Below are 25,001 nucleotides of genomic sequence, written 5' to 3'. Positions count from 1 at the left end.
AAAGGGGGTGGATTATTGTAAGTTGTGCGGTGGCTGGGGTATAGTGTAGGGGCGGTGATGGATGGGAGGGACATGAGGCTACGGCGAGGAAGCAGTGTGTGCTATCGAGGTCAACACTCTGATGGAGTATTCAGGTTGGGTTATCGAAGTCCTTATATTTTATATTCCGTAATATTACCTCCACACACAAACTATCATTAGGCCCTGCCATTACCATCGTCATTTCCTGGCGTGTCATCAGGTAATGATGATCATCATCATTACCGGCGCTCGTTTGGGTCCGGCGCGGCCCGCGTAATGATGATGATAATGGTGATGATGATGATCAGGCGGCTGATGGCGGGGTGCGGGGGGCTTATATCGGGGTCGCGCTGACTTGACGATCATCAAATGATAATGGCTTCCATAGGGGCGGATGTTGTGAGTTTTATCAGAGGGATACGACCCTCGTGACGCTCTGAAGGCCCAGCAGCGCATGCGCACAGCAGTTAACGCAAATGTTTTGAAGCTGCGCCCGCGTTCTCTCCAGACTAGAGCGGCGGCCGCGTCCAAATGTTGTAGTGAAGGTGTGCGGGTGTGTGTGCGAGGCAGTGTGTGCTGTGACTAACTGTCTGTGCTGTTGTGTTACTTTACCAAGTGCGAACAAACATGAACACTGAGCGAGGGAACGTGGGTAGCGAGATGCCCCAACTGGCAGGTCCCCCTCAGCTTCCCCCTCACCAGCTCCTGGGCCTGGCGGGCCTGGTGGCGGGGGCGGGCATGGGGCACAACGTGGCGGCTTCTAACATCAACATGAGCATGCACAACCCGATGACCGCGGACAACACAGCCTCGCTGTCACCCTCGGGCGTGCCTCGTTCGGTACCTTCCACTCCGACCTCCACTGTGAGCAGCCTCATGAGCGGCGTGGGAGGACCCCCGAGGGCACCTACCCTGCCCCAGGCCCTACTGAACATGGATGGTGGTGGTGGGGTCAGCTGGGGAGGGTGGGGAGAACTTGGAGAGGGATTAGGGATGGAGCGAGGTCGATCTCGCAACTGGACCTACGAAGAGACGCTGGAGTTAATCTCACTGTACACGAGCGATGAGTGGCAGGCGAAGTTTAGTAGCGAAAAGAAGAACCATCGAGCTATCTGGGCCTCCCTCGCCGCTGCCCTAACTCGTCGCAAGGATGTCTCGGGCGACGAAGCCCGACAACGCCTCAACAACTTGAAAGCGTTGTATAATCGCACCCGCCGCCAGCTGCTGGCGGGGGAGATCAGCAGCCCCCAGTGGGAATATTGGGAGCCCCTACACACTTTCCTGGGCCGTCCACAGCCCTACATCCCCATCACCACCTCCACGCCCACGTACAATCGGCCGCCACCTCTGCACGGCTTCCCCCAGCACCAGTACCAGCCACGCACGCAGACGTCCCCGGGACACCACCAGGGTTGGCTGGGAGCGCTAGGTCTCTCCCCTCACATGCCACACGTGCGGGACACGCCGGCGAGGCCCTTCATGAAGGTGGGTTCCTGCCTAGTGTTGAGTACTATACGGTGCGCGGGGCGCGACTCAGCGAGGCCTTGACAGGTGATGCGCGAGAGGACTGGCGCTCCATTCAGTACTGTTTGTTTATCTTATCTCTTTCTACATATAGCTTGTCAGAGGAGGAGATACGGTGAATTTGAATACTTGAAGTACACGCTGCCCTTCACCACTACCGCCACCACTACCGCCACCACGCTGCAACCCTCCAGCCGGTATCCATCACCAACCACTCCCACTCCTGAGTCGAGGCAGCAACACTCCCTCCCCATTACCTTGCCCATCCTTCTTCTCCCACTCCCTTCGCATCGCAACCCACTCCTCGTCACTCCTCCACTCCCAGCAGACGTGCATGGGTCACTTTCACTCTAATTTATTCATACAGCGTGTTGGAGGCGGCAGCTGTCGAGGATCTCCGGAGAGGATTAGACTAGCGAAGTTCTTGCTACTTTTAGCCTTCTGCCTCCCTCCTGCAGGCGGCGCGCTCCCTCTCTTCTCTCTTGCCGCCCCTCCCTCCCTCTCTCCCTATCGCCCGCCCTCCAGCCTTGCCTTCCCGCCTCTTCTCGTCCCTTCCCCCAAGCCGACCCTGCCATTAGTCCCCCCTTCATCATTATAGTGATTATTGTAATTATTTTATTATTTTCTTAATTACCATCGATCATCATCAAGGACACACAAAAAAATTCTTGCCATGTTTCGTCCTCCTTCGCTCCCCAGACTATCATCATCATCATCATCATCATCATCATCATCATCATCATCATTACGGTTCAAGGTTCACGGCAGGGTTTTCCACTCCCTTTGTTGACTCTCTCTCTCTCTCTTCCCCTCCCTTCCTTCCTCTTCCCTCTCCTACCCCATCCTCCACTTCCTCTCTCTCTGTCTGTCTGTCTGTCTCTCTCTTCCCTTTCCTCTCTCCTTCAGTCTTCCTCCCTCCATAGCCGGACATACGGTCATTTTTCTTTTTTCTTTTAACCTTTCCTTTTCTTTCTTCCTCTTCCTCTCTTTCTCTCCCTTTGGTGATGGTGGTGATGGTGGTAAGCTATGGTGAGATGGAAAGATTAGGCCTCCTATGCATAATGATGACAACGATGATAATAATAATAATAATAATAATAATAATAATAATAATAATAATAATAATAATAATAATAATAATAACGACATCGATCGGCTGGACTATAACAACAATATCGCAATTATGATTACACGATACACAAGATGAGTGGCGGGTAGGTGAAGAAGGGAAGAGGAGGGGGAAGGAAAAGGGGAAAGGGAATGAAGTGATGAGCTGATGATAACGTAATTCACGTCACTGTCGACACACACACACACACACACACACACACACACACACACACGGCGGCTCAGGTGTGCGGCGGCAGCTCATTTCTAAGCCCCATCGCCCAGTAGCAGTAAGAAGGGCTCATTTAGATCTCTCCTCCCTATCTCCCACCCTGCCGAGTCCCCTAATGGTGGCGGTGACGAGGGGCAGTGGTGGCGGAGGTACAGGTGGTGGCGGCGGCAAACTAGAACTTGGAAATGTAACCACTCTACTCTCTTCCCCCCCCCTCTCTCTCTCTCTTTCAATGTATGGGGAGTGTGGAGTGAATACTTGGGCCAGGAATCGATACCTCAAATGTGAGACGGGGTAGTGTCATGTCACTGAAGTCTGGTATGTGATTAGAGGCCGGGCGTGTGGTGTGGTGGATACGATGTAGCTGCTGAGTGAATGCTGAGGTGCCTAGTGTACCATGCCGTGCGTAAAGTCGAGGTGTGTGTCTGTCACGTGGTGTGCGGTATGGCATGGCGTGCTGGGCGTTTAATCTCCAAACCACAGGACTCGATAACTCTTTACGTGTGATGACAGCGTGGTGTTGGTTATCACCGGAGAGAGAGAGAGAGAGAGAGAGAGAGAGAGAGAGAGAGAGAGAGAGAGAGAGAGAGAGACAAGTGTTACCCGAGCAAGTGTTAGCATACCAAGTGTTAGTATACTACGCACTGTACTTCTCATTACAGCATCATTGTTACTGCTTGAGCGACGAAGTATAGCCGTGAATGTAGATGATGTGCATGCATAACCAGCTTTGTTCCCGCCGCCACTGCGTAAACCGCTATAAATGTGTGTGTGTGTGTGTGTGTGTTAGCAAGGGAGATTCAGGTAAAAAATAATCCTTCCTCACATGACGTAACTGCGTAGATGTGGAAGTACTCACGTCAGTATATATGTAAGTAATATATAGACAGTTCAACATCCTGGCGTGACAGTGCTGGTGTCACTGTACTTACACACACACACACACACACACACACACACACACACACACACACACACACACATACACACGCAACACGCGATACTAGAAACAGGCAGCTGTCTGAGAGAGGCCAAAGGAACCAGACAGCCAGCCAGTCAGCCAACAGCAGGCAGCAAGCAGGCGCCTTCGTAGCTGCTATCATCCGTCTCCATCAGAATAATTCCATCATCATTATCATCATCCGTCATTAAAGTAATTATCATTAGAGATGATTACTGAGGTTGGTGTGGATCGAGATGCCAGTTTTGCATTTTCCGCGCACCGCCACGACCGGCAGTGTCCCCCCTCCCTCTCGGGTCGTCGGTCGATGCCGCCGCCTCGAAGAAACTCGTGGTGTGGCTCAAGGAACAAAAGCAGCAATACGGGAGGTGCGTTGCTCCACCCACGGACGCTGCCGCCGCCGCCGCCGCTACCGCCACTACTGCGGCGCCTGCTGCTTGGTGTGTGTGTGTGTGTGTGTGTGTGTGTGTTTGAAGAGGAGGGAGGATCTGTCATTCACTTCCTGTGAGTGTGTGTGTGTGTGTGTGTGTGTGTGTGTGTGTGTGTGTGTGTGTGATGACAGGGGGAAAAAAATTGCAGGTGTGGAGAGGTCATGAGAGAGAGAGAGAGAGAGAGAGAGAGAGAGAGAGAGAGAGAGAGAGAGAGAGAGAGAGAGAGAGAGAGAGAGAGAGAGAGAGAGAGAGAGAGAGAGAGAGAGAGAGAGAGAGAGAGAGAGAGAGAGAGAGAGAGAGAGAGAGAGAGAGAAACTTTCATATGTGGGTGTACGTAGATAGATACCTTTACATCAACAAGTTTCCCTGAAGAAAGAAAGATTAAACTGACTCCCTCTTTTCCTTGTTTCCTCAGACGACAACCAACCCGGAGACAAGGCTGGACGACGCCCCTAGAGAGAGTGAGTAATGTCATAACTCTACCACGTATACCTTCCCCTCCACTCACTTGATTTCTTCACCTCCTTCACCCCACACTCACGTCTCTAGTACTAAGTGTTCTCTAATTGTTCCTCAGTATTCCTGCTGTCACCACCCTCCCTCTGGCGCCTCCCCTAATGGTGATGAAAATGTCATTCCACACGCCTCGTCTCTACCTATTTTCACTTAACGTTCATTTGAGCTTAATCTATTTTTTATTCCGACTCCAGCGATCTTTCACTCGCAGTTCCAGACAAGATTGGCATTTATTCTTAACTTATTCCCGGAAGAAGTGTCGCGTGGAAAATCGTTGCACTTATTCAGAAACTTGTTGAGGTGATAGTTCCTGTCAGACTGGAGTAGAAAGGGGGAGGTTTACTTGTTTACTTGACTACCTGACTGCGCTCTTTCTGAACCTAAGATAACCTAACTGAAGTTGTTTACCATACGTCAGGGAATGTGTGTGTGTGTGTGTGTGTGTGTGTGTGTGGAGACAGATGGTATGAGAGGCGCCTGGAGCGGGAAGGCTGTTGACTGGCTGTGTGTGGACGCCAAAATAGACCGTCTTGCACGCCGATGATGGTTCCTGAAGCATTTTCTGAAATTCGTTCCCCGTAACGAGAATCTGATGATCATCGTTTTGGTGGTAATGATGATGATGGTGGTGGTGGGAGGAGGCGGTGGTGGTGGTGGTAGTAGTGGTGGTGGGCATGATGACAAGAGCTCTCCTCGTGATGGTGATGATGATGGTGATGATGATGGTGGTGGTACTGCTACGGGTTATGTATGATGATGATGATAGCCATGATGATGAGGGCTTTCGCCGTAATGGTGATAGTGGTGGCGATGGCAGCGGCAGCGGCGGCGGCGGCGACGGTGGAGAAGGCAACGGCGGCGGTTGTGGTTGTGGTGGTTGTGGTGGTGGTGATGGTGAGGTTAATGTCGCACCACTATTGCTACTATACAATCACCACCTCTCGCACTGCATCACACACACACACACACACACACACACACACACACACACACACACACACACACACACACACACACACACACACACACACACACACACACACACACACACACATACACACACACACTTCTCATCTAGTATACAGCATCCTCAGCCACTTAAACTACTCAGCGAGACAACGTATTGAGAAGGGCGACGAGGCATACAGGACTGCAGAGAGAGAGAGAGAGAGAGAGAGAGAGAGAGAGAGAGAGAGAGAGAGAGAGAGAGAGAGAGAGAGAGAGAGAGAGAGAGTCACAGAACCACAGCTTGGAGGTTATACAGTGCTTCCTCTCCCGCCAATAAACTGTCGTGAATCAGACTCAACTCGCAACATTTCTCCAGCGGGCGAGCTGTGCCACAGAGCCATCCGATGCTTGAGAGAGAGAGAGAGAGAGAGAGAGAGAGAGAGAGAGAGAGAGAGAGAGAGAGAGAGAGAGAGAGAGAGAGAGAGACTACTACTACTACTACTACTATACTGCTAATCCCGTAACTTAAAAAAAATAAATAAATAAATGTTAGCCACGTGTTTAACACGAGGTATTTGTCAATGCAATATGTAGTACGTACGTTACCTTCAGTAAATAATTTTGCTCTTGTAGTGTGTGTGTGTGTGTGTGTGTGTGTGTGTTCTTTTACCAACTTTTCCTTGTGTTGGTTTGAGATACACGAGTGAGAAATATCTCATGAATGATTAATTAACAGCAAATAAGTCGATAACATCATTTTACATTGCAACAAGAATCGTTGGCGCACTATTCCCCGTGGCGATGCAAAGGCGTGAGCAACCGCCACCTGCCTCACTGCGACACCTGTGGACGTGTTGCATCCTAAGATCTGTCTGTTTGCAAAGGTATCTATTTAATTATAATAGCGAGAAAATAAGGGGCGCTGTGTTGTATTGATCGAACGGCGCAGACGATCAATCTCAGAGCTGCGCGTGACGGCCTGATCGATCTCTAGCGTCGTTTGCTGATTGGTCGACCAGCGAGGAAATCGATAATCGGATGTGCGCGATGATTGGTCGTCGCGGCGATCAAGTTGTGGGTGAGGTGAGGGAGGGTAGCGGCGGCGGCGGCTCAGTGTGTGTGATGCCTGGTGGCTGTGGGAGACTGAGTCGCTTACTGTGTGAGAGTACGTGTTGCCTCATCTCAGCTGCCAGCCCTACACCCACCCCTTGGACACTGCGCGACGAGTGTATCGTGGTGTTCTATCACCACACCACGCACACCCTCAGAAGTTTTCACGTGGTACGTGTGTCACAGGAAATAATCGATGGAATGAATAAATATCGGCGGCGAGGTGGTAACAGGGAATAAGTGCAGGTGTTGGTGGTGGTGGTGGTGGTAAGCGGTGTACTTCTTGTGTATACTGCGCGGCGCGGGAAAATGCCTGGGCGGAGTAAGGTGTGGCGGCTGGCCAGCTTTGTGGACGAGAGGCGGAGCGAGGTGGAGTGCAGTCTGTGTCCCGTCAGGATCAAGTACGTGGGCAACACCACCAATATTGCTCGGCACCTCGAGCTGAGGCACCCCGTGGAGTTTGCCGCTCTCGACCCCACCAACGCCGGGGCTGGCAGAGGCTCCGGCCTTGGGCGCCAGCATCCACACCGGCCCCACCAGCAGAATCGGGAAGAGGCTGCCATCTGCCGCATCCTTGCCCAGCACCGCGAGGAACTCAAGAAGCAGAGGGGCAGCGATGAGCCGCAGCCCGCCACCCCTTCATCCTGCCTCCTACCCGCCCAGCGGTGGACGTGGCACACGCCCGTCCAGGGTGAGTACTGTGTACTGCCGCCCGCACGCCGGTCACTTGAGGGAATTATTCTTCCATATTTGTTATCAAGCGCCCAGACAGGGGGTGGCGCCTCCTGCACATTGCTCCTTTGATGCCAGCCATCGCGCGTATCGCTGAGGACAAGATGCAATTGATGCTGCATCACACCCGTCACCTGTTGACTCCCTACCCTAAAACAATAGTTACGATAGTATATATATATATATATATATATATATATATATATATATATATATATATATATATATATATATATATATATATATATATACACACACACACACACACACACACACACACACACACACACATGCTATCATAGCAGTGACATTACTCTTACGAGGCAGACAACAAACAGTGTGAGACAGCCATATAGTTACTTAGAGTCTCGGTGTACTACTACCACTGATTTAGCGTGCTGGAGTGACCGGGAAGTGCTGCCTGAAGGCCCCACAGCTTCCTGCACCTGCATCGTGCTGTAAAATGTTTGATGAACCAGAGATCACGTGGTACGAAACATGTGGGTGTGCGGCTGTGGCCTCGTCTCGAAACCATGTGGAGTGTGTTACCATAACTTGTTGCCGTATCGCAGGAGAATAGATATCATAATTTTTCGTCCGTTCTCGGGCCCGAGCACTTAACCGAGTCATAATTCCGAAACGATTCACCGCACTTAACTCGAACGTAAAGCTAATAAAGTTTTGTTACATAACTCTCCAGAGCGTGTCTGGGCTGTTATGATGACTGTAGAGAGTGAGTGGAAATAAGCCCTGTGAGCCTCAATCGTACAGCTGTGGTGGTGGTGGTGGTCCAGTACGATAGTTTGGTTGGCACCCGTGTACCGCGACCAGGGAAGCCGGCTGCTGCCGGTCACGAGCTTATTAGTTCCTTATTGGACATACGGTGAACTTCACACATTCGTAAAGTGAAGCTATGAGTGGACAGGATTAGGTGGCACATGTGGCGTCTCTTCGGGAAGTGATTAGGATTGTATAGGATGACGCTGTTTGGCAACAGTTAGGTTGTCGCCACGGCAGCCGAGAGGGCCCTGAGGGGAAGGGAGGGAGGGCTTAGCAGCCTGACTGAACCCCAACATTTACTGGGGTTCAATACACTCTTAACCTCCTCTAATGGTGGTAATTTGTTCTTCCAGAAATTTTCTATCAGTGGCAGAGATATCCTTGAATATGTGGCGCGTGAAAGTTCCGGGAAGCATACTCTGGTGAGTCAGTAGCGGCCGCGCTGAGAGAACGTGCTGGTTCTGGTGGACTCAAGTTGTCCGCACATGCGTCACCACGCAGTGCGCCGACCCCGAACTGCTCAACCACAAAAACACACCGAAAAATTAAGAAATTACATTAGCTTATGAATTTGCATAGCTACGAGAATAAAGGTTGTAGGGCAGGATTCCCTCCCAAGGTGACGGAACAGCCTCTCACAGCAGTGTGTCGGAAGCGCCCGGGACAAGTCTCCAATATCCTGGATGCATTTTACAGAACTCTTGAATGTTGTATCAAAATATCTTACAAAATTGATGTTTCTCACAGTAATGAGCAAGGCAAACCTTTAAAGGCGTCGAGCCCCTGAGGGAAGGTTTAGCGCATGGGGGAGGAGGGATAAGGGTGGGGCTTCCGTCACCCTCGTTGCAAACGATGATGGTGACATAACGGCCTTCTGAAAGCAACACATGACCATGAAGAAATGTTTGGCTTTTTTCTGTTGTGGAATGCAGAGCAGAAAAAGTGACCGTAAGGCTGAGAACACCTTTGCTCACCAGTGGCTGTAAATATTACACTATCGTGGTGTGATTAAAAACTGCATTGTTGCCTCCTTCAAAGGCAATGACAAGCCAGCTGTCCTTGGAAACAAGAATCTTCTGAGGGGCAGACTGAACGGCTACTTTCATCATACTTCACCATCAAAGTGGCGAAAGGAAAGAATAAAATGTCCTCCCGCCGCTCTAAGGTATGGGAGTATTTCGAATTCGAGAGTGCTGCCCGGCGGCGAACTATCTGCAGCCTGTGCGGCCACGCCATGAACTGGGACCCCCACTCCAACTCCACCTCCAGCATGCTCAAACACCTCCGTAACAAGCACCCTGAAAACCTGAAGAGGGACGCCCATCACCCAGCCACCCTCCTCAGGAACAGTTTACTCGTGGGTAAGCAGTTAGATTAGTTAAATTGTTTACATTATACAAAACAATGTAACATAATAAACGTTGTAAGCTAATGACCAAATATTTTGTCCAATTAATAATGCATCCAAGCGGGCATATTAACAATTACCTATATCTCCCAAGTGCTTCATGCGCATATTTGCACATTTTCACTTAAGAGTGCACTCATACTTCTGAAATATAACACTGGACATCTCTGTTGGCAATCTTCCGAAATCTTACATGCAATCACTACATTGTTAGCTGTCTGTATGGAGTTATTATCACAAGAGCAAGTCCTGAGGGGGGCCGATGTACGGTTCTATTTACTTGTCTCCACTCTTACTTTATGAGACATAAGTCTGATTCGTGTGAGACACTCGATAATAATCTGGTATGTATTTTGTCATATAAACATCATGAACATTCAAGGAAGGGTTTAGCTCTGTAACATAAGTATTTAACTTGGTTGCTGTTGGTGCTTTCCTTTGTTCATAGTCTGTGACACACACACACACACACACACACACACACACACACACACACGGCACACTTTCATGTTTAGAGAGCACTAAATAATTTGCAGGATGTGTAATACTATGCATCTAACAGTTATAAATATGACTCTGGATATGATCGAAACGGCTTCATACTTGAGGTTCGTGGATGGTTCGGAGCATTTTTGTCTGCCACGCTCACTGCTGCCTGAATTCGACGTGACTATAATGATTTTTGCTTCAAAGATAAAATTTTAAAGCTTGAATTTCCCATTCGTGTAAAGTTTCAATCAGTATTGTGCGACTCTCTCTCTCTCTCTCTCTCTCTCTCTCTCTCTCTCTCTCTCTCTCTTTAGAGCATGAATCAGGGGGTGGCGGGTGTACTGAATTTATCAAGCAATTAGGACAACAGACTGAACGTTGGCGAGTGCTGTGACACGTATCGAGACATACAGTTGAGTATCCCGGGAATGTATGTTATCAGGCAATTCAGAGGAAGAAAAGGGTCACATATCAACTAGCGGTAACTCATGTGAACAAGGCATTATGAAGGAGAAACCGCTTCCCAATGTAGCGTGCAAAGAACCTTGATGCTGTGATGCTGTACTCACTGTTGGGGAAAGGCGAGGATGCTGCTGCTATATCTATTAATTCTCACAAGGTTTACTATTATTATTGTTATTTTTATTATTATTATTATTATTGTTATTATTGCGTTATTTCCCTGAGGTAAGAGATCCGTCACCACAGATCACTTCTTGCGCCGCACGTGAGGAACTGCAAGTGTCGTATAATTGTTCCCCTTTCAACAAACAAATGAATATTATATGCGTCAAGTTTCGGGAAGCGTCCTGAGAATCAATTACATCATTGGTGGCTGCTGCTCATCTCGTTACATTACATTTAACAAATCATTCAACTTTTAATCAAGGGACACCAAAGCGTAAAGTGAAATATATATAGCATTTCACTGCTAAAAATTTGCTTTATAGTGATCTACACTACTAACGTTCCACAACAAGCACAACAAAGGGCTTCCTGACAGCGGGAACGATTGTATTTTCTGGTGTTATCAGGCAGGAGGCTGCCTCCAAATGTTTGCGGGGGTCAGCACGAGCCCCACATCACGCGAGGGGGACACAGCCTCCGTGCCACACTACAACGTCATGTCCGATCCACGCCGTGACAAAAATGGCTGCATCAGAGTCTCTACGGCCGCGTCATCTTCGTATATGAGTCTGGATGGGAAGAAGGCGCTGGTAGACTGATAACAGACGAAGAAACGACCATACAAGAGGGATAAAGACACTCAATCTCTTTTATAACTTTCATAAAAAAGAGACAAAAAGTAATATTGCGGCAGCGGCGGTGCCACACACAGCTATCAGCATACTTCACTACGACAATTCTCTGAAGTGCTTTTGTGATAAAGCGGCTGTAATCTATGATAAACTTTTCAATGAGTGTTTATCTAAATTGTGACATTGTCTTCATCGATATGACTATGTTTTCAGACGCCGGCCGATTGTAGTCTATTCATTCTTACATGGGTAACTTTATTGTTTGACAAAAGTATGCGTGATACTGGCCATTCGTAGGCATTATGTAACGCTGTCCTGTGCACGTCAGAAGCGGACGGCGGAGAGACCCATCTTCCTGTTCTCCTCCTCCTCCTCCTCCTACCTGTAGTACGGTTCTAATTCGTCGTCGCGTTGATGATAAGTCTGGTACCGGGGAAACCAACAAAAGAGGAAAGTGCCACCTGATAAATGATAATACATAGTATCAAATTCATATTTGCACCACACCGAGAGCCACGCTTCAGGCCAGTATCTCCTAGTGACGCCATTGTTATTCTTCTTTTACCAATGGATGAGAACCATGACAGATGAAAGGGGAAAGAGCGACGCTTTATGGCATGCTTTTCTCCCAAGCTTCCCTTTTCCCCTTCCTCTCCCATCCTGCTAAAGCAACCGTGCGGCCCTCAGACTGTCCCACCTACGGCCTTAGACGTCCCGTCTTAGCGAGACGTGATGGTGGCTTAATAGGCATTGTGTTATGGGTGAACACACACACACACACACACACACACACACACACACACACACACACACACACACACACACACACACACACACACACACACTTCTCCCGGCAGGTTATCGATGTCATTATCTTTGTTATCAGACGGTGCGGCATCTCCATCACAAGAGACGATGCACGACGGTCAAGGAGGCTCGAACCCGCCCATGACGATAGGGTTTATTTGTCATTTGTTTACTACAGGAAAATTAACTTTAGAGGGAGGGTCTGTTCAACATCGACATGCTCTCCCCGCTCTCTTGGCAATCTGTCTCGACTCTCCTTCCCAGGGAACTTGGAATTGCCTGCCGGTGCACACTTATCAGCCCAGGTGTCCGATTATCCTGGTGGAGAGCACTGCCACACCAACTTGCTCGTAATTTTGCCCCCTCAGCGACGTCCAAAGCGTCGCGCCGGAGTAACTGACAGAAATACAGCGGATACATCGAACTGTGAGGACATGGAGCACTCTTTCTTCTGCAACGCCGGTGAAGCCGAATCCGTGGTCGGGTGAAAGGGTCGCGCAGTATCGGTCGATATCAGATATCAGGGTTGGAGTATCAGCGGGCCAGGCCAGCCTCACTCGCTCTCCCACTGTGGTGCCGAACGCCGGGTCTCAAGACAGCTACAGGCACGACCACCGTTGCGCAGGCCTCACCCTACTGTCGCCCTCTCCCTTCCCTCACTCCCTGACGAAGGTGTCCTCGCCCACATCCACTCCACATGGCTCTCATCGTCGCTTACGTGACTTAGCCTCTAGACACCCGCCTGCCACCGCATCACCTTTATAACCTGCCTCGTCTTGACCCTCCCCAACCCGCACCCAAACGCCACCCACAGCGAGGAGTCTTAAGGTGATGTGCGCCCATCCAGGTGTGCCGGGAGTGGCGTCTACATTACTGGCTCGTTCACTGGGTGCTGCCTGGAGGTGTCGGTGCGTGCGACGTGAGGGACACGGGAGCGAGGATTGTGTGTGTCTGGAAGTCTTGGAGGCACCAGTGCCTGCCGCCGCCGCCGCCACCTTCGCCTGTCGCGCCGCGCCACCCACCACACTCTCTTGACAGCTCCGCGGCCCGCTCCCACCCCTCACCGCCGGCCACTACTCCCGACCCCCCGTCCGCCAATAGTGCCAACCTCACTTGCGAACGTTCCTTTTGTGTTCCTCGTACTTCTGATAAAATTATATAAGTGTTATGTAAGAAAATTGGAACTACTTTTGGTTAACAATGGAAATTATGAACATTTTGTACATATAGTGGATGTTGTATCTTGAAAGTATAGTTGAACCATTTGCAGTAGTGAACCAGTGCCATCCGCGAATAAAAAAAAAAGAAAGTAACTTTGAAAGATTCACTCATGACCCTGCGGGTGGCGGAAAGCTCCTGTCTCCAACAATACGATTGCTTCGCCTCCACTACAAGACCAGTGTTACTCGACGTGATGAACATGCAACAAGTGACGTGCTCTTAGTGTGTCCCGACTTTAGAGGAGATTAGAGAACGGAGGGGAAAGGACAATTAAGATGACGGAAAAGACACCACTTCACTGAGAGAGAGAGAGAGAGAGAGAGAGAGAGAGAGAGAGAGAGAGAGAGAGAGAGAGAGAGAGAGAGAGAGAGAGAGAGAGAATCCCAGTTATACCTATTACTAAAAGGGTCAAAAAAGGGAGACCGTGGCGGTGTCAGTGCCGAGCAGAGCCTATGAGCGGGCGTCTGAGGTTAAGTAAAACCTTGTTTTTTGAGGGAGGGAGTGTGCAGCCCTTCTGCCCTCCTTGGTGGATTTGCTCCTGGCTCAGCGAGGAAACACCGTCACACCGACCGCCGGTGCACAAATGCTTCACGTAAATCACTGCATGCGTACAGAGTATGATCTGTAGTGAACAAACAACATCCGAGACCACTGTGTACTGTGACAGTGTGTAGTGAGTGTGCGTCCGCTGCATCCGAAGCGTGGTATCAGGTGATGACGCCAGGACCTTACTCCTCCCCGCCCGGAAAACCCACGGCCCACCACCCCGTCCCTGAGTCCGGCCGCGATCTGCACACACCGGCCCACGCACGTCTTCCGGAGTATATCGCTTCCTCGCAGTGAACTGTGCCTTCTGTCTTCTCTTCCTTCTCCCCACGTCTTCGTGTAGGAAATCACCGCCATGAACAACAACAACGTGAATCCCAACACGCCCATGGCGGCAGACAGCCTCGCCCTGGACACCGGTCTGCCCGCTGCTGGCGTGAGCGGGGGTGTGGGTATGGGCGTGGGGATCGTGACGAGCGGCTCCACGCGGCGCACCTCGCGGGTATGGCGCTACTTCGGTATGGTGGACAATTGCCACTACATCTGTCGTTTGTGTTCCTTCGTGGGTGCCTACACCAACACCACCAACATGAGGAAACACATCCAGCACCACCACCCCGAGAGGTTCCAGGACATCTTGGACCACACTCGCCCCACCTCACGCCCTTACTTCGCCGGCTGTCTGCCCCGCCTCCGTCAACCTCTGCAGTACCAACAGCACAGCCAGACCCACCACTACTCCACGAGCCTGCTCTACCCTACTCCCATGCCCTCCAAGAGAGCGATGCTCAACAAGCCAAGTGAGATGCCCTACCTGCACGGGGACATGAGGAGTGACTTGGACCGCAACCTGAACGTGTCCTCGCATGACTGTTCCGTGGCGGCAGCGGCCCAGGCGGCGGCGGCGGTCACTTGTCAGGCCTCGGTGCAGGAGCCCGCAGCCAACTCTTCCTACTCGTCTGTGATGGGCCACACTGCTCTCTCCGCACCAGAGCCTCCAATAAACATGTGCGAGATGAGCCCCGAGGAGTCAAAGTTAGTGAAGCAGCTGCTCCCCGCCCTGGCTGAGGCCACCGACTCTTCCACGGACACAGACACACCCTCGAGAGGTGAGCTATAGTTAGTCCAGCCGAGCATCTTTGTGTTTCTGATGAAGCACGTGCTGGGCTGGTAAAACATCTGGTCCACATTTCTCTTTCCTCTATAAAAGGATAAAGGCTGGCCGACACCGGTATGCCAAGGGGAAAGGCTTAACGAATGATCTGATAAGATATAACAATTAAATAAAGTGAGTCCTAACGTTAAAGGCATTCGTAATTAAGAAATTAAGATGCTTTGAATTCAATCCAGCAAGTCTCGCCCACGCATCCTACGTGACTCATCTGGAGCAATAATGCGGTCAAAATTACGCACTTTGTTGTTGGTTTCTCATCCTGAGGCGTAACAACACCCAGCCACATGATCTTGCCTCTTAAGTCATCGTCACGAAACGAAACAAAACCGTGCTAACCTTTAGTCCGCCACTCACTCATGTACGGGGGACTTTTTTGCTTCTCCTGTCGTGTTCTAATACATAATTATTGTTGAGAGCATAGGCTGTAATTGTGAGCATAAATTAATCGTTAAGTAGGCTATAGAATAACCAGTGACATGCCTGATCTATCTCTCTCTCTCTCTCTCTCTCTCTCTCTCTCTCTCTCTCTCTCTCTCTCTCTCTCTCTCTCTCTCTCTCTCTCTCTCTCTCTCTCTCTCTCTCTCTCTCTCTCTTGCCCCTTCACGTATATATTCTCCCCTCAATTCGCCAGCAATTTCCCATACTCCTTCCTAAACACTCCTGTGCCCTGCTCCTGCCGTGGCCTGCCACTCTACAACTGCAAAAGTGCCATAGCTAGCCTTTCCTTGCTGTGGGCTGGCAGGTGGTGGTGGCTCCGGTGTGTGTAGGTGTGTGTGGTCTACAGGTGAAGACATGCTCCTGAGTGATAACGTGTGGCAATGTTATTCTTTCCCCCTTGGTTAACCTTTGTGCAATACCGGTGACTGACGAACCCGTAAACCCAAATCACCAGGAAAATTGAGATGTTATTTAACCCTTTCACTCCTACCTGGCACATCTTTCCTTAATTATTAACCACTCTGAGGCATCTTTTCTTGTTCTAAACCAACCTCCAAGCATTGCACTGGCTAGAAACTGCAAGGTCTGTTCTTTTTATCCCCTCCTTTCTTGTAGATGCTTATAAAGATTCCATACACTGCCTTTGGTGCTGTGAATTGTTCCACACCGCAATGAGAAAGCTAAATCAGTGAATCTCAGGCTGCTTAGAGATATTTCGTGTGGTGTACGATGACCCTTCGACAGATCGTGATCGTACATACATACATATACATTCTGGCGGCGAGTGGTGTGGCGGCCGTGCATAGTGAGTGGCAAGGTTTGGTGTGGCATGCCGGGCGTGGGTGCCGCCATATCGGGTAACACAACATCGACATCGGATATTCGAACGCGAGCACATCCACCAGCACTAAGTGGCCAGTGGCGGCGGCCGTCTCCCCTCACACGTAGGCAATACGCAGGGCTGGGAAGCAGGCTGCCCAAACACTTCCTCAGTTTTGTTTCCTCCACCTTCAAAGCCTCATCCCGCTTTGTATTCTTCTGCATACTCTAGAATTGTACCTTTCTCTAAAATTATAATGTTTTCATCTTGTTGCTATTGCCGATGTCCATCAGCCGGGCACACCACCACTGCCTTGCCCTTATCACTACAATGCTAGACCCACTCCCAAGGCCCGTATTCTGAAACCTAGGCGCCGCTCCTCCACTACATTCAAAAGGTGCTAGTTGAAGTTAGACTCCCTTTTTAAGTGTTTTTACTGTTCTAGGGACATATTAACAAGATTTCTATATTATTAACAGGAGAAACCCTCTAGGGAATCCGGCCAATCATATGTGGCCTTTGAAGACAGTCGTGGTGAGAGAGCAAAGTGTGTCTGAGTACTGACGAAAGTTTCCTCAGCTCCACTACTTGTCCGGTCACCTTCCAGAGCAATACTACTCCATCAGACTCAGTTTAGCAAGGTGGAATCTCTTCATTATCTTCAACTGCCATACAGGATCGTGACGTGTATAATGCGATCCACTTTTTTTGTATGCACTGAAAATCCACGCTTTGCCGCCAATAGGGAAGTTAACCTACAACTAAGCCCAGCCGCTCCTAACTCTTGGGTAAAGTTCACGTGCGCTCCACTTCCTACACTGATTGTACCACTTGGACAACAAAATGTATCAACACGCTGCACCGACTCGTTTCCAATATCAACATTTTCCACCCTTGGCTTCACAGTTCGGTTCGCGCCACACCACACACACGAAGCGTAAAATCAATTACACTACCCATCACGCTGTGACACCTTTTACTACGAAGGATGACACGGCAGCAGACCTTTAGGTTCTTCCGAAGTTGTTTGGTTACGTATCCAATTGCCACACAATTCATACACATACGTAACTGAAGAAAGATTTGTTGCATGTACGTACACATATATGAGTATACGTTATCAGATACAATGTGAAGAATGTAACGTGATCATGAACATCAGAAAACTTGGTTAAACAGGAGGCAGATCTCTCCCGAGTGAACGTGCGAATGTTCAGTTTGGATCACCAATCTGAAGAAAGACTTGTTGCATGTACGTTATTAGATGCACTGTGAAGAATGTAACGTGATCATGAACATCAGAAAAGTTGGTTAAACAGGAGCCAGATCTCTCCCGAGTGAACGTGAGAATGTTCAGTTTGGATCACCAATCTGAAGGAAGTTATTTACCTTTCTAGCAGTGGAGGGATCAGGCGGTGACGGCGGTCGGGGGGTTTCCTTCAGACAGACCGCTGTATGGCCGAGTCAGTTTCTTCCCCACTGGTGTCACGGTCTGTGGAGTAAACATGCAGATTTGCAAAAATGACGTCGACATTTAAATTACGCAGTTAGACAGTCACATGTACCGTTGTTCTGGAATATTAAGGGGGAAAAATCACATTATGCCTAGCCTGCTATTAGCCACGAATTAATGCAGTGCTGATCTGATTTTGTCTATTAAGGATATTAGTCCGTGTCAAGAAATGTGTTCGTTGTGCAATCAAGGAAAACATTTTTGTGCATCATATTCATTCATTGCATTATTTCGCCGTTTTCTAGTGATCCTTCAGGTGAATGAAAGGTAAAAATTAAACATTTTTTTTTCTTTTTCGTAATGAACCCATCTGGCCCTAGTTGCGGACTGTGACAGGAGGCGCGGCATTAGACATTGCGGGGTACTTGAGTCAATGCTGGTGCGATATAATCTTTGGTGCTCAACTCAGTAAAACAGGCGATTGCTGACAAGTGATGCAACTGTGCTTCCAATCGTCTTTTGTGCGACCACAGACCAGAGCGCCAGAATACCATTAATGTCACTGAAGAATGAACAATAAACTTATATCAGCGCCTAAAACGTACAAAATATCACGTGGCTCAGATACTGCGAGTGCCAATCCACGGTTTATCCTCGCCAAGGGACGCCTGGCTATCTCCCGACACCAGGCCAGTTTTTAATGATTATTCTAGCAGCTGTTAGCCCTTTGACTGCTAATGAGAAGGTGACACTGTAAGTTTGAGTAATTTGAGTAACCACAACTATTTTCCTGAACCATTGATCACTCCTTTCGCAACCCAGATTTGCACCGGACCATTTGATCAAACTTGAGAATCCACACCAACTACAGAGTTAATAGGTGTTCGGCAGCACCGGTGTAAGCGTAGGAAAAAAAAAAAAAAATAGCTGCAGCACTCAAAACGACCCGCCGTATCGAAAACTATTGAAACTGACGCCAGAGTTCTGAATTGTCATCGTGCAAACTTTTTAAAATGGGAACAGATACCAGGTAGGACCCACAGCTGTCGCTGACCGTACATCACTGAGGGCAGAACTCACCAGCAGCAAGAATCGTGACGGCATCGCTCAGTGTGGCGTTCAACATAACATCAATACCCACATGTTTGCTGTGTTGTGTAGCGATTTAAGGATGTTTCAGTACTCCTTCCTGCTCAAGACGATGTGACACGATCTTCTGGATGGAGAGAGAGAGAGAGAGAGAGAGATTAGTTCCCAAGCTCGAATCAAAACCTATGAACTCTGAATCTTGTATTGAAGCAGCATCCGAGTGACTCACAATATCCAGTAAAACGAACGCAGTACACACGTAATATAATGTTTCACAGTTATAATACAGAGAAGTGCCGCCATTATGTGCGCCAGACCGCCATGCTAACGTTAGCTTCAGAGAATATGGCGTGGCCTCGTATGAAGCCGCTACACTGTCTCCTCCGAGTTTATGAACATGATTTCATACTTTTGTACTACATCATCACTGTAATTTAAGACAATTCTCCACCTGCACTAAAGCAATCTTAGTGTATGCAACTCAGTATAAATCTTAACGGAACTTCATGAGTCTGATACTGCCATGGCCTGCATCGATAACAGCGTGATGAGTAAAAGGAGGTGCCCGCAAGATTGCATAATGTTTTGTACACCAGACTCCATATTACGTCTTCAAGTGTGTTCCTCACATACTGACCGTAATTCGCTTCATTTTCTTTCACCTGTATGCATCAATCTGCTACCCAGTGCTTTTCACCCTTAATAAGTTCGCGTCATGAATTTGTACGTTCATCCAAGATTCATCTGTCCTACCTAACTTAGTTCCTCCTCAGATATCGTATCTAAACACACACACACACACACACACACACACACACACACACACACACACACACACACACACACACACACACCTTTTTTCCCATCACTGACGGCAATTGCAAAGTCAACCCTAGTTAGATTACCTTAAGTTCTTATATCACATAATGTATCAAACTACGCCGCTGGTTCCGGCACACTTGTGTGTTGCCAACTCGCCAGAACAGCTTGCATGAGAAACTTTCATTATTTACGTCCACTGCTCGAAAACAACTTGATGCTGAACGAAACAAACGCTAATTAAATGTTAATCACGTAGTTTTGTCATGACTTTTAAAAGATTTACACTTTTCCTGCACGCTGAGGAGGAAATAATGATAGGCAACCATTAAAAAGTGTCTTGTATCATAATTTTTACTTAGTTTCTTGAAACTTCTTGAATATAATCAGATAAACGTGGCAGCCTGTGCCCTATCTCGAGGCGCCACCGCCCAACGCAAGTGTCGCCTCAAGCCATGCAGGAAAAAGGTGGAAATACTCATTCTTACAACAGATATAAGAAAAAATTATTGAAACTCACTTTGCAAAGCAGCAACACCACTACCACCACGATCTCTACGCCATCATTATCCCACTCCCACCACCATCATCGTTATCAACATACATTACAAATCCACCAGCTCTCCTCCCTCATCCCGGCGTGGGAGAGGAAACGTAAGAAAATAAGGGAAGCTGCAAGAAGCCATCAGGTCTACAAGTGGCAGTCCCTGAATGAAATAAATATTTCTACCTATCATCCCCATCTACAAATTTGTCTTAAGTTCCTTAATGAGAGCACTAACAACCTGATTACTGAGTCTAGTCATCTACCACTCATGGAGAAAAGATACGTCCACTATGACAACTTGTTTTGGAGGATACATATGCTAAATTGTTCTTAAAGGCGCTGTTCTTGTCCTTCAGGTCTGCAGACGGCGGAGGATCGGTCAGGCAGCGAATTCAGCCACCATAACAGCGATGACGCGCCCATCCCAGTGTCTCCCGAGCATTTCCTTTCGGAGGGAAACGATCAGGATGAGGCCACGCCAGTACCTCCTACACCTAACCAGCAACATAAGCCAGGTAAGTATGTACAGTCAAGGTCACTAGTTGAGTCCCTCCCCTCTCGCCGGCACCTCGCACTCTCACACTACTCAAGACGCACCGTTGTTCAAACCTTTGAACCTTAGCTAGTTACGATTCATCATAGTGACGAAGCAGGACAAACTTGTGACCGCGACTTTACGAAATGTAGTAGTAGTAGTAGTAGTAGTAGTAGTAGTAGTAGTAGTAGTAGTAGTAGTAGTAAGGCAGCATTAGTAGAAAGAGGAGTAACACACAGCAGTAGTCGAAGGAGGAGGAGTAACAGACTGCATTAGAAAGAGAAGGACTAACAGAACACATTAGTAGTAATAGTAGCAGTTGTTGCTGTAGTATGTAGAGTCACCCCTTGATATTTACAGTTTTAAGTTACGCAATTAAAAACCCAACATGGTAGCCCACAGATTATAAGTTAAAGATATGGGTATCAATGGGCTTCCTTTCCTTTCTAATACCACTCTGACAAAAAAGTATCTATTATGGGAAGGTTGTCATAGGAGCCTTTACCAATCTTGCTGACGGCTAGGAAACTAAATGAAAAGATTAATCTAAAAAATAATAGGGTACTGAGTGAGTTATGATTCCCTTTTGCAGAGAGTTACCAGCTCCGGCACAACAACCACCTGACCATTGTGCTGGAGGCCCTGGCCCGTGACGAGTCCTTCATGGACGTGACGCTCACAGCACAGGGGCGCTCCCTCAAGGCACACAAGGTGGGTATTATATTAATGAAGAAAAAAGAGACATTTGTGTAAGAAAGGTGAAAAGGAGTGAGATGGAAAGTACCAAGGAAAAATTATAGGCATTTTAAGCAAAGTAGAGGAGAATATAGATGATGGGGTATCCATAAAATCTTGAATGTATATGGTAATACAAACTGTTCAAATGAGAATTATTTTTAATACCTTAGTACATATATATACCATCTTACCATCCTCACACCAACAATCCTCCTCCCTAAAGATATTCAGGTGTTCATACTTTCAAGACTATCAATTTGTAGTATTTCAGTGTTTAGGTTTAGACAAATATTTATAGGTGTGAAACATAGGTTTCACAAATATTTATAGGTGTGAAACATAGGTATGAAATTATTTCTACTAAATCTCTCTCTCTCTCTCTCTCTCTCTCTCTCTCTCTCTCTCTCTCTCTCTCTCTCTCTCTCTCTCTCTCTCTCTCTCTCTCTCTCTCTCTCTCTCTCTCTCTCTCTCTCTCTCTCTCTCTCTCTCTCTCTCATTCAATCCTAATCACCTCTTAAAATGCCAATATGAATCTCAACTTAATGCTTTTCATTTTGACTGGAGGGAATATATGTACTGCACACACACACACACACACACACACACACACACACACACACACACACACACACACACACACACACACACACACACACACTTGGGAAGCAATGCAGTCAGTCTTGAGTTGCCATCACCTAGATGGCCCACAATAGTGGAAACACAAATCCATGTCTCATTGTGGTGCTTAGAGACTCTGCTACTTAAAGATTCAGCTCATGCCTGCACAAGAACATTCTCATTCCTGGTGTGTAAGTATGCAATGGCATCCCCAACACTCGCCTTCCATGACTGTGCTACTATGTCTTGTTTTGGGTTCCCGACCCTGCAATACGTGGAGCAACTGTCATTACGCTAACGATGGCAGAAGCAGCAATCCTTATAAATATGTATTCATCATCAAAGGTACATGACTGTAATAAAGTTTGTTGGTAATTAAGCCGTGTTTATGAGGGTTATGATTCCACCACACTTGACTCATATGCGCCCGCCTGGTTGGACATTTTTCTGATAACCAGATCTAGATTTTTTTGCAGAATATGTAATTTCTTTATAGTGCAGCACTGGAAGAATGTACTTAGTTGTACTCTGACTTATTTAATCTGTAAGGAAGATCAACGTTAACTTTTTAGAGGCCAATTTCGTTTTGCTAAGCACTACAGGTAGTGCAACTTTATTATTTTTGTGGTTACAGTCAGTGCTGTCAGCAGTTAGTTCATACTTTCGAGGGGTGCTGCGAGACAACCCCTGCCAGCACCCGATCATCATCATGCCCAGGGATGTACGCTTTGAGGAACTCTACAGCATCGTCAACTATATATACAAGTAAGATATTCATCAACCATCATCTTTACTTAGTATACTTTGGTGGTGTATTTCTATCATTTTTAGGCTTTATCAAATATTTCATACCATGAGGGGAGGGTCAGCATGCCATTATACAGAATGTTACATTCATTGTGAACACAGCAGTGTATGGACTTTTCTCTGCAGGGGGGAGATGACTGTAGCAGCAGAGGACCTAACATCCCTTCTGAAAACAGCAGAGATCCTCCAAGTCTCAGGGCTGGCTCCTTCAGACTCATCTGCCACAGTGAATCCTCAGACTGAACCCTTATCAATGGGCAATGTTCGTTCCTCGTCAAATTCTTCCTCCTCTGTATCATCCTGCTCCAACATTCCTCCAGTGTCAAGAGCATCAAAGCCTATCAAAATTCCATCCCAGAGCCAATCAACACCACCTGCTCGGCCAAAATCAATAGAGAGCATGATAAATCCTGCCGACTTCATTGATGTGGACATGACTTGTGTAAAAGAGGTAAGTTTTTTCTTGAGAAAAAAAAAAAAATTGATTATCAAGCAAATACTTGTGAAAAGTATATGCTACTACAGGTCTAAATCCTTTCACTATAGCACTGGACACAAAAGACTATATTCACAACACTTGCCAACAGCATTTTTTTGTCTGAAGAGTTGTAACCATGGATAAAAATGGTACAAGATAACAAGAGATGGAATGTTGCAACAGAGAGAGAGAGAGAGAGAGAGAGAGAGAGAGAGAGAGAGAGAGAGAGAGAGAGAGAGAGAGAGAGAGAGAGAGAGAGAGAGACGAGAGAGAGAGAGAGAGAGAGAGAGAGAGAGAGAGAGAGAGAGAGAGAGAGAGAGAGAGGGAGAGAGAGAGAGAGAGATCTGTTGTGATGAAAAGCTTTACACTCCATCTATAGTAATCATTAATCATTGTTCATACCTAAATATGTAACTGTTGTAAGATTTCAATATTTATTTTTTTCAGGAAGTGGTAAGTGAAGGAGAGGAAGAGAAAGATGAACATTCAAGCAAAAAGCAATGTACCCAGCCCGCAGAGTGTTCCCAGCCATCAGACAACACCCAACAAACAACACAGTGTTCCCAGCCATCACAATGCTCCCAACCCACAGAAACTGAAGCCAAAGACGATGACGAAGCCACTAATCAAGTTATATTAGGTTTTCCCTCACCTGATGAACAAAGTTTTGAGCAGCCAATACCATCAACTAGTTCACATGAAGCAGAATTTCGATCCCTTGGTGTAAAGTCTGACCCAGAAAAAGGATTTAACTCACATGCAGCCAAACCAACTGATAACCCTCAGCCACTTCAGTGCCCTCATTGTGAAGAACAGTATCGGGATGTTGAAAGCATTGACTCTCATTTAAGGATCAAGCATCCCACCAAACCAAGTTTTACGTGCAAATGCGGGCGTATATTTACCAGGCAAATACACCACCAAGCACACACCAGAATGTGTCCAAACTCATCTTGAACTGGTTTATTAATCAAAATGATCAGTGACTGTACTAAATTTATTAGTATGGTGATCTTATAAAATATTAAGAGGCATTAATGGTTTAAAGCGTTATTGATGCACATCTGAATGTCGCAAAATAACTGGAAGTAAAAACTAAACGTAAAATCAAAATACACTGAAGGGTTTGAGGACTGTGATCAAACTCTCAATGGTTACCATATAGGGACATCACAATATTGGGGTAAAAAATTTAAATTCCTGACAATATGGGCAATTTTGTGTATATATCAAATTACTGTATCAAAATAAACCATGACAGTCATTATGAAGAAAGAGGTTAAAGTATTTGTTAAGTCTGTGGCACTTTGAATTGTATATATATAACGAATAATTTAAGATTTTCTTTTTCATGGTAGTGTGTGTGTGTGTGTGTGTGTGTGTGTGTGTGTGT

General features: G+C 47.5%; 1 protein-coding gene across 3 annotated transcripts in view; it reads left to right on the top strand.

Annotated features, from left to right (window-relative positions):
• Window positions 1-331: 331 nt before the first annotated feature.
• LOC135111177 (zinc finger and BTB domain-containing protein 44-like) overlaps window positions 332-25,001 on the top strand; it is a 24,747-nt gene continuing 77 nt past the window's right edge. Inside the window, exons 1-7 of one of the 3 annotated variants that reach the window (XM_064024247.1) lie at window positions 332-1,506; window positions 4,692-4,737; window positions 20,789-20,947; window positions 21,560-21,678; window positions 22,958-23,088; window positions 23,257-23,581; window positions 24,056-25,001. The exon at window positions 24,056-25,001 is cut by the window's right edge and continues 77 nt beyond it. In XM_064024247.1, the coding sequence (XP_063880317.1) occupies window positions 649-1,506; window positions 4,692-4,737; window positions 20,789-20,947; window positions 21,560-21,678; window positions 22,958-23,088; window positions 23,257-23,581; window positions 24,056-24,565 (2,148 nt within the window). In that variant the 5' untranslated portion in view covers window positions 332-648 and the 3' untranslated portion in view covers window positions 24,566-25,001. Of the gene's footprint in view, window positions 1,507-4,691; window positions 4,738-6,657; window positions 7,542-12,537; window positions 15,202-20,788; window positions 20,948-21,559; window positions 21,679-22,957; window positions 23,089-23,256; window positions 23,582-24,055 lie in introns of those variants that run through there. The other 2 variants (XM_064024249.1, XM_064024248.1) reach the window with 2 other exon arrangements.

This window comes from Scylla paramamosain, chromosome 21, assembly GCF_035594125.1.
Source record: "Scylla paramamosain isolate STU-SP2022 chromosome 21, ASM3559412v1, whole genome shotgun sequence".
In the NCBI taxonomy this organism is placed as follows: domain Eukaryota; kingdom Metazoa; phylum Arthropoda; class Malacostraca; order Decapoda; family Portunidae; genus Scylla; species Scylla paramamosain.
This window is presented reverse-complemented; position numbering and strand designations above follow the sequence as displayed.